Source organism: Strongylocentrotus purpuratus, unplaced genomic scaffold, assembly GCF_000002235.5.
Source record: "Strongylocentrotus purpuratus isolate Spur 01 unplaced genomic scaffold, Spur_5.0 spur5_contig_758, whole genome shotgun sequence".
Classification (NCBI taxonomy): domain Eukaryota; kingdom Metazoa; phylum Echinodermata; class Echinoidea; order Camarodonta; family Strongylocentrotidae; genus Strongylocentrotus; species Strongylocentrotus purpuratus.
The window spans coordinates 15666-27102 of NW_022145456.1; the positions used below are offsets into that span (position 1 = coordinate 15666).

The window sequence follows — 11437 nt, forward strand, 5'->3', positions numbered from 1 at the left end:
CGTTGTGAGCGCGCGCACCGCGCGCGGGGACAAGTACGGACGGAAAATTTTGAAATGCTTCGAATGACCTGATTCGTACTCTCTTTTAGTAGTTAAGTAATTTTGAGCAATTTAAAATTTTGACGCGCGCATACGCGCGCGTCATGACCTTCATGTGACCTTTGATGACATGACTTGTTGACCCTTGACCTGAAGTATATGTGATATGAATATGAATGACCTTTGCTTAGGCATCATGAAGATATGATGGATAACGTGATTTCACAAAATGGCGCCTGGATGACGTCACGATGACCTGATGACCTTGAAAAGGTTACTGTCACGTCTCATGACAATGACCTATGACTGTGTCAAAATTGAAAGAAATTAACACAACCGATCTTGAGTTAACCGATGAACAAAAAACGGGGAGAAATAAAAATAAATAATAACTAGAAATTTAATTCGTCACGAAGACGAATAAGGTGGTCTGTCTATGTCTTATGATAGATTTAAGAATGGGAGAAGTTATATAGACATGTAAACAATGATGATCATGATGAACATGGTGATGATCATGATAGTAAAGATGATGATGATAATGATAATGTTATATGACGATAAAAACGATAATGTTAATGATGATGAGCATAAGCATAATCCTGACAACTGATTAAAAAAAATGAGGAAATATTAGATAGCAAATAGTCTCAGCTACAACATACTAAAATTTGTGAGAAAACTATTGAATAACAACCGAGATACTGGTCAAAACACCTTGTCATGCAGATTCATGTTTTGAAAAAAGTGACCTCCCATAGACATAACACGCAAATATGACAAATTATGCATTGTCACCTTTAATCGAATATTTAACTATGATGACGTCATCTAAATGAAAAATAAATAACATATTACTGATAGAGAATTATCTCAGCTACAACATATCAAAATCTGGGAGAAGATCGATGACCGATAAGTGAGATAATCTCAATTAAACAAAGACAAAAATGACGTCATCAACAAAATACATTTTGTTGAGTTTAGATGTCAATATGTTGACTTTATTTCACTTTGTACGAGTCAGGGTGGTATGAAATCATATCTCCAACTCATGCTATTTCCAACCATGATATAAAAATTGGGGGTCGATGGACTATCTGAAGAGCTATTTCGATTTATAAAGTAGCATGTTTTTGATCAAATTTACATTATATTGCCCATAGCAGCACGCGCGGAATTTGAACTTTGACGCGCGCTCACGGCCTTATGAAAGGTCAAGAGTGACTGAAATTAATGTAAATTGTCATTTACGGTAAGAGGAATCTAAATCATGTAAACAAATTGAATTTGACCTTTTCCGCGCGTTGTGAGCGCGCGCACCGCGCGCGGGGACAAGTACGGACGAAAATTTTTGAAATGCTTCAAATGACCTGATTCGTACTCTCCTTTAGTAGTTAAGTGATTTTGAGCAATTTGAAATTTTGACGCGCACATACGCGCGCGTCATGACCTTTATGTGACCTTTGATGACATGACCTGTTGACCCTTGACCTGAAGTATATGTGATATGAATATGAATGAACTTTGAGTACGCATCATGAAGATATGATGGATAACGTGATTTAACAAAATGGCGCCTGGATGACGTCACGATGACCTGATGACCTTGAAAAGGTTACTGTCACGTCTCATGACAATGACCTATGACTGTCTCAAAATTGAAAGAAATTAACACAACCGATCTTGAGTTATCCGATGAACAAAAAACGGGGAGAAATAAAAATAAATAATAATGACCTATGACTGTGTCAAAATTGAAAGAAATTAACACAACCGATCTTGAGTTAACCGATGAACAAAAAACGGGGAGAAATAAAAATAAATAATAATAATAAACTAGAATTTAATTCGTCACGAAGACGAATAAGGTGGTCTGTCTAAGTCTTATGATAGATTTGAGAATGGGAGAAGTTATAAAAACATGTAAACAATGATGATCATGATGAACATGATAAACATGATGATGATCATGATAGTAAAGGTGATGATGATGATAATGTTATATGACGATAAAAAACGATAATGTTAATGATGATGATGATAATGATCATGATCATGATGATGTTGATGATGATCATCTTCAGACAATGATGATGATAATGATGATGGTGACATTGATGATGATGATGATCATGATGATGATGATATTGATGATGATGATGAGCATGAGCATGATCCTGACATCTGATTGAAAAAATGAGGAAATATTTAGATAGCAAATAGTCTCAGCTACAACATACTAAAGTTTGGGAGAAAACTGTTGAATAACAACCGAGATACTGGTCAAAACACATTGTCATGCAGATTCATGTTTTGAAAAAAGTGACCTCCCATAGACATAACACGCAAATATAACAAATTATGCATTGTCGTCTTTAATCGAATATTTAACTATGATGACGTCATCTAAATGAAAAATAAATAACATATTACTGATAGAGAATTATCTCAGCTACAACATATCAAAATCTGGGAGAAGATCGATGACCGATAAGTGAGATAATCTCAATTAAACAAAGACAAAAATGACGTCATCAACAAAATACATTTTGTTGAGTTTAGATGTCAATATGTTGACTTTATTTCACTTTGTACGAGTCAGGGTGGTATGAAATCATATCTCCAACTCATGCTATTTCCAACCATGATATAAAAATTGGGGGTCGATGGACTATCTGAAGAGCTATTTCGATTTATAAAGTAGCATGTTTTTGATCAAATTTACATTATATTGCCCATAGCAGCACGCGCGGAATTTGAACTTTGACGCGCGCTCACGGCCTTATGAAAGGTCAAGAGTGACTGAAATTAATGTAAATTGTCATTTACGGTAAGAGGAATCTAAATCATGTAAACAAATTGAATTTGACCTTTTCCGCGCGTTGTGAGCGCGCGCACCGCGCGCGGGGACAAGTACGGACGAAAATTTTTGAAATGCTTCAAATGACCTGATTCGTACTCTCCTTTAGTAGTTAAGTGATTTTGAGCAATTTGAAATTTTGACGCGCACATACGCGCGCGTCATGACCTTTATGTGACCTTTGATGACATGACCTGTTGACCCTTGACCTGAAGTATATGTGATATGAATATGAATGAACTTTGAGTACGCATCATGAAGATATGATGGATAACGTGATTTAACAAAATGGCGCCTGGATGACGTCACGATGACCTGATGACCTTGAAAAGGTTACTGTCACGTCTCATGACAATGACCTATGACTGTCTCAAAATTGAAAGAAATTAACACAACCGATCTTGAGTTATCCGATGAACAAAAAACGGGGAGAAATAAAAATAAATAATAATGACCTATGACTGTGTCAAAATTGAAAGAAATTAACACAACCGATCTTGAGTTAACCGATGAACAAAAAACGGGGAGAAATAAAAATAAATAATAATAATAAACTAGAATTTAATTCGTCACGAAGACGAATAAGGTGGTCTGTCTAAGTCTTATGATAGATTTGAGAATGGGAGAAGTTATAAAAACATGTAAACAATGATGATCATGATGAACATGATAAACATGATGATGATCATGATAGTAAAGGTGATGATGATGATAATGTTATATGACGATAAAAAACGATAATGTTAATGATGATGATGATAATGATCATGATCATGATGATGTTGATGATGATCATCTTCAGACAATGATGATGATAATGATGATGGTGACATTGATGATGATGATGATCATGATGATGATGATATTGATGATGATGATGAGCATGAGCATGATCCTGACATCTGATTGAAAAAATGAGGAAATATTTAGATAGCAAATAGTCTCAGCTACAACATACTAAAGTTTGGGAGAAAACTGTTGAATAACAACCGAGATACTGGTCAAAACACATTGTCATGCAGATTCATGTTTTGAAAAAAGTGACCTCCCATAGACATAACACGCAAATATAACAAATTATGCATTGTCGTCTTTAATCGAATATTTAACTATGATGACGTCATCTAAATGAAAAATAAATAACATATTACTGATAGAGAATTATCTCAGCTACAACATATCAAAATCTGGGAGAAGATCGATGACCGATAAGTGAGATAATCTCAATTAAACAAAGACAAAAATGACGTCATCAACAAAATACATTTTGTTGAGTTTAGATGTCAATATGTTGACTTTATTTCACTTTGTACGAGTCAGGGTGGTATGAAATCATATCTCCAACTCATGCTATTTCCAACCATGATATAAAAATTGGGGGTCGATGGACTATCTGAAGAGCTATTTCGATTTATAAAGTAGCATGTTTTTGATCAAATTTACATTATATTGCCCATAGCAGCACGCGCGGAATTTGAACTTTGACGCGCGCTCACGGCCTTATGAAAGGTCAAGAGTGACTGAAATTAATGTAAATTGTCATTTACGGTAAGAGGAATCTAAATCATGTAAACAAATTGAATTTGACCTTTTCCGCGCGTTGTGAGCGCGCGCACCGCGCGCGGGGACAAGTACGGACGAAAATTTTTGAAATGCTTCAAATGACCTGATTCGTACTCTCCTTTAGTAGTTAAGTGATTTTGAGCAATTTGAAATTTTGACGCCCACATACGCGCGCGTCATGACCTTTATGTGACCTTTGATGACATGACCTGTTGACCCTTGACCTGAAGTATATGTGATATGAATATGAATGAACTTTGAGTACGCATCATGAAGATATGATGGATAACGTGATTTAACAAAATGGCGCCTGGATGACGTCACGATGACCTGATGACCTTGAAAAGGTTACTGTCACGTCTCATGACAATGACCTATGACTGTCTCAAAATTGAAAGAAATTAACACAACCGATCTTGAGTTATCCGATGAACAAAAAACGGGGAGAAATAAAAATAAATAATAATGACCTATGACTGTGTCAAAATTGAAAGAAATTAACACAACCGATCTTGAGTTAACCGATGAACAAAAAACGGGGAGAAATAAAAATAAATAATAATAATAAACTAGAATTTAATTCGTCACGAAGACGAATAAGGTGGTCTGTCTAAGTCTTATGATAGATTTGAGAATGGGAGAAGTTATAAAAACATGTAAACAATGATGATCATGATGAACATGATAAACATGATGATGATCATGATAGTAAAGGTGATGATGATGATAATGTTATATGACGATAAAAACGATAATGTTAATGATGATGATGATAATGATCATGATCATGATGATGTTGATGATGATCATCTTCAGACAATGATGATGATAATGATGATGGTGACATTGATGATGATGATGATCATGATGATGATGATATTGATGATGATGATGAGCATGAGCATGATCCTGACATCTGATTGAAAAAATGAGGAAATATTTAGATAGCAAATAGTCTCAGCTACAACATACTAAAGTTTGGGAGAAAACTGTTGAATAACAACCGAGATACTGGTCAAAACACATTGTCATGCAGATGCATGTTTTGAAAAAAGTGACCCCCCATAGACATAACACGCAAATATGACAAATTATGCATTGTCGCCTTTAATGGAATATTTAACTATGATGACGTCATCGAAATGAAAAATGAATGACATATTTTTAATAGAGAATTATCTCAGCTACAACATATCAAAATCTGAGAGAAAAGTGATCACCGATAAGTGAGATAATCTCAATTGAACAAAGACAAAAATGACGTCATCAACAAAATACATTTGTTTGAGTTTAGATGCCAATATGATGACTTTGTTTCACTTTGTACGAGTCAGGGTGGTATGAAATCATATCTCCAACTCATTTTTTTTCCAACCATGATATAAAAATTGGGGGTCGATGGACTATCTGAAGAGCTATTTCGATTTTTAAAATGGCATGTTTTTGATGAAATTTGCATTATATTGCCCATAGCAGCACGCGCGGATTTTGAACTTTGACGCACGCTCACGGCCTTATGAAATATGAAGAGTGACTGAAATTAATGTAAATTGTCAATTACGTTAAGAGAAATCTAAATCACGTAAACATTTTGAATTTGACCCTTTCCGCGCGCTGTGAGCGCGCACAACGCGCGCGGGGACAAGTACGGACGGAAAATTTTGAAATGCTTAAAATGACCTGATTCGTACTCTCGTTTAATAGTTAAGTGATTTTGAACATTTTAAAATTTTGACGCGCGCGTACGTGAGCGTCATGACCTTCATGTGACCTTTGATGACATGACTTGTTGACCCTTGACCTGAAGTATATGTGATATGAATATGAATGACCTTTGCTTAGGCATCATGAAGATATGATGGATAACGTGATTTCACAAAATGGCGCCTGGATGACGTCACGATGACCTGATGACCTTGAAAAGGTTACTGTCACGTCTCATGACAATGACCTATGACTGTGTTAAAATTGAAAGAAATTAACATAACTGATCTTGAGTTAACCGATGAACAAAAAACGGGGAGAAATAAAAATAAATAATAATAAATAAATAAATAAATAAATAAAGAAAGAAAATTCTGACGAAAACAATAGGTGATCTGTCGAAAACGACAGACCACCTAACTAGAATTTAATTCGTCACGAAGACGAATAAGGTGGTCTGTCTAAGTCTTATGATAGATTTGAGAATGGGACAAGTTATATAGACATGTAAACAATGATGATCATGATGAACATGGTGATGATCATGATAGTAAAGGTGATGATGATAATGATAATGTTATATGACGATAAAAACGATAATGTTAATGATGATGATGAGCATAAGCATAATCCTGACAACTGATTAAAAAAAATGAGGAAATTTTAGATAGCAAATAGTCTCAGCTACAACATACTAAAATTTGTGAGAAAACTGTTGAATAACAACCGAGATACTGGTCAAAACACCTTGTCATGCCGATTCATGTTTTGAAAAAAGTGACCTCCCATAGACATAACACGCAAATATGACAAATTATGCATTGTCACCTTTAATCGAATATTTAACTATGATGACGTCATCTAAATGAAAAATGAATTTAATATTACTGATAGAGAATTATCTCAGCTACAACATATCAAAATCTGGGAGAAGATCGATGACCGATAAGTGAGATAATCTCAAATAAACAAAGACAAAAATGACGTCATCAACAAAATACATTTTGTTGAGTTTAGATGTTAATATGTTGACTTTGTTACACTTTGTACGAGTCAGGGTGGTATGAAATCATATCTCCAACTCATGCTTTCTCCAACCATGATATAAAAATTGGGGGTCGATGGACTATCTGAAGAGCTATTTTGATTTTTAAAATGGCATGTTTTTGATCAAATTTGCATTATATTGCCCATAGCAGCACGCGCAGATTTTGAACTTTGACGCGCGCTCACGGCCTTATGAAAGGTCAAGAGTGACTGAAATTAATGTAAATTGTCATTTACGGTAAGAGGAATCTAAATCATGTAAACAATTTGAATTTGACCTTTTCCACGCGTTATGAGCGCGCGCAACGCGCGCGGTGACACGTACGGACGGAAAATTTTGAAATGCTTTAAATTACCTAATTCGTACTCTCGTTTAATAGTTAAGTGATTTTGAGCATTTTAAACTTTTGACGCGCGCGTACGTGCGCGTCATGACCTTTATGTGACCTTTGATGACATGACTTGTTGACCCTTGACCTGAAGTATATGTGATATAAATATGAATGACCTTTGCTTATGCATCATGAAGATATGATGGATAACGTGATTTCACAAAATGGCGCCTGGATGACGTCACGATGACCTGATGACCTTGAAAAGGTTACTGTCACGTCTCATGACAATGACCTATAACTGTGTCAAAATTGAAAGAAATTAACACAACCGATCTTGAGTTAACCGATGAACAAAAAACGGGGAGAAATAAAAATAAACTAGAATTTAAATCGTCACGAGGACGATTAAGGTGGTCTGTCTTCAAGTCTTATGATAGATTATAATATTTACTATATTGAGAAAGGTAGAAGTTATATAGACATGTAAACAATGATGATGATGATATGATAATGATGATCTTGATAGTAATGGTGATGACAATGATGACGGTGATAATGAAAATGTTAATGATGATGATGTTGATGATGATCTTGATAGTTATGGTGATGCTGATACTGATGATTACGATGATGATGATCATGATGTAAAATGATGTATTAAGATATGAATTGATGAATGAAGTACTGATGAACTGATGAACTGATAAATTAAACTGATTTAAAATGAACTGAATTGATGAGCTGAACGGATAAGGTGATGAACTGAACCAAACTGATGAGCTGAACTGATGAACGAAATATTGAGAAATTATCATGATGATGCATAATTAAGTAATATTGACTGCCTTCCGGGCAATACGACGTATATCGCCCGAACCAAAGGTGATGATGATATATGGCAAGTCGTATTGCCCTGAATTAGACAGTCAATATTACTATTATTAACCACATCAGACATCTAGAGCATAATAAGAAACTCTTATTATCTTATACTCTTAAATTATGTAGCCTACACTACACATGATTTCCTAGCATTAGAAGTTGCAACAAAAACATCGTCAAACAAGCACTGTGCATCGAGTGCTTGACGAATTTTCGATACACTGCAAAGTGTGCCTAGGGTGTGATTGTGACGTCACAATAGAGTTCGCGCATGGTGCGCATTTTGTTATACGCGTAATATATTGTCACCAGCAGCTGGTGCGCGGTGAAATTTACAACTCAAAAGAATGAAAATGAGGTTAAAAGCAAGAGATACAGGAGAGAGAGAGAGAGAGAGAGAGAGAGAAGAGAGAAATGAGACAGAAATGAGAGACGGAGAGAAAAAGAGAATTGGGAGACATTCAGAGGTTCACAGAAAAATGGATAAAACAAAAGAGCGAGAGAAAATGACGAAATAAAGTGGAAGGTAAAGAGCGAACGGAATTAAGTGAAATAAAGGGTGAACAAATAGAAGAAAACGTTTAGGAATTAAATTAAGAAGTTTGGTTTGTTCGTGTATCAAGAAAAAGGAGCGAGATGAAAGAAAATTGAATAGAATAAAATAGAAAGAATACAACTTTATCACAGTCATAAAGATAAAGGAATAATAGTGAAAGGGGTTTAATTTGTATAGTGGAGACAGAGAGTTAACATTAGGACTCATTAATTGAACTCCTTTTCAATTCTCAAAGCTAATCTCAATATCGATTCGCAAAACTCTCATTCTCTTAAAAAGTTCAAGTAAAAAAAGTTTACTATCACACACCATCAATCACATTTCCTTCTCTACAACAGACCATTTAAATAGTTTCCAATTCCAAACATTCATTCAAAGCTTTCAACACCACATCATCATGGAAAAAACAATATATCTTTCTGTATCAAATTCTATAAAAGAACAAAGAAATGGAAACAATTTTAAAAGAATGAAGTACTTGCGTACATTTAATTAATACACCCAGCAATCAGTACTTTCTGATTTCAGTTCATATAAAGTTTTTTTTATGTCCAAAATCGGTTGTCGTAGGCTAGTAAAGTTGGAAGAACGAAGGAAATGTCGTGCTGCAAAGGCTGCTCAGATCAGGCGATGTTTCCCGGTACCATGTTTCCCCCGATGTATGACGATAAACTTCCGTAGGGATCGGAGCTCAGGCTGAGACTAGAAGATCTTAACGGTCGGCGTCCGGTCGATGTCCGTGGGGTTCGATACTGGGATCCGATGGTCACCGGGCCGGAGGTCGATCCTATTTGTTTTTCTTTATACTTTGGACAGTATTTGACTGTGTGTGCCCGGTTGCCGTTGGTCCCGCAGAGTGGACATGTGTAGGCTCGTAGTATCGGGCAGGTTGTGATGCCTTCCTTCGATTTCAGTTTGTGGCTGACATACACCATCTCACTCTCTCCGTTGTTCTTGCAAAACACACACCAGTTTGGCTCAGCTCGCCTAATTCCTCCCCTCATCACCTTGGAGAGCTCGGTGATCTTAGCGATGTTCAGCGGCAACTGTAAAGGCATGAACCCGGTCGAAGCAGTCGATGTCTGGCTCGTCGAGACATGCAGACCCGAGACCATGTTGTTCTTGATAAGGTCACTGATGGACGAAACCGATCGCGACATCATTGGGACGTTGACGCCGTTGGACTCGAAGTCGTCGTTGTGGTGGAACGGTGTCGAGATAAACTCATCATTTACTCTGCAATTGGACAAAAGTCCACTAAGTCCCAAATAATCGTTGAAAGGGTCGTACATGGTGACTAAAAAGTGCGTGGAAACTCGAGACAGTAAATATTGTAAAATGCGATGTACTTCCAAGAGCTTGTCTTGAATGATCTAAAGTAAATTGAAAATAACATTTATGGGAAATATAGTCCGTTTTTACGCGGTTTACGCGCATTTATAAGGACCGGTTGCAATTGTGTACGCGTATCTAGCTCTGTGCATGATCGCTGCGCGTTGCTCAAGTTGTGCGGATTACGCGCATTATGTAAATAACACTGTGATAGTGAATCCCAAATCTATGCTATGAAATATTTGTTTGTTTAATTTCTGCTCTTATTACAAAGGAGAGCTTGAAATATTTATCTTATGCCTTGTATAAAGTTTCAATTAAACGCATTGTAACGTTTCCATTACTAAAGCAGCGTAACTTTTTGAATAAATACGCATTTAATATTGAATTAATAAAGATTTTAAACTTTATAAAGTCCGGTTGATTACTCGTTATTGAGATATGATAATGACCTGATTTTTACAAAATGGCGCCTGGATGACGTCACGATGACCCCACGAACTTGAAAAAGGTTTCGGGAACTTGATATTATAGGGCCTGATGACTAACAAAAATTTGAAGGAAATTGACCAATTCGATTTCGAGTAAACGTATACACAAAAAAAGTGTACGGAAGGAATAAAAACAAGAATACAAAGGTTAGAAGGAAAAGTTAAAGAAGATTGGGGAACACTGGAAGACATGATAGAGGGAGAACGAGAGTCAGAGGCGGAAAAGGGAGAGGGTGAGAGAGTATAACAAAAGAGAAGGGCAGAGATAGATCGAGACATCGCAAGAGAGAAAGAGGGAGGCAAGGAAGGAGTTAAGGGAGAGGGTGAAGAGTAGAGAGAGAGAGGGGGGATGCAGAAACAAAGCAAGAGAGAGGGGCAGAACAAGAGAGGAGAAGGGGAACATAGCAAGAGAGAGGAGAAAGAGAAAGAGATGCAATCGAGGCACTCTACTAGCATAAATATATTTCAATATTTACTATATAGAGAAAGGGAGAAGTTATATAGACATAGACAATGATGATCATGATGATGATGAACATGAAGGTGATGGTAATGATAATGTTAGATGATGATAATAATGATGATGTTAATGATGATGTTGATGATCATCAGACCATCACGATGA

The 11437-nt window shown here is 36.2% G+C and overlaps 1 protein-coding gene across 1 annotated transcript; it reads right to left on the reverse strand.

Moving 5' to 3' along the window:
• Positions 1–9612: 9612 nt before the first annotated feature.
• On the reverse strand, positions 9613–10314 carry LOC115919123. Its single transcript, XM_030971957.1, has one exon. The coding sequence runs from the start codon at positions 10279–10281 to the stop codon at positions 9613–9615; it is 669 nt and encodes a 222-aa protein (XP_030827817.1). The 5' UTR covers positions 10282–10314.
• Positions 10315–11437: the final 1123 nt, after the last annotated feature.

Coding starts and splice junctions, on each gene's coding strand:
- LOC115919123 (XM_030971957.1), bottom strand. CDS start 10,281: ATGTACGACCCTTTCAACGATTATTTGGGACTTAGTGGACTTTTGTCC.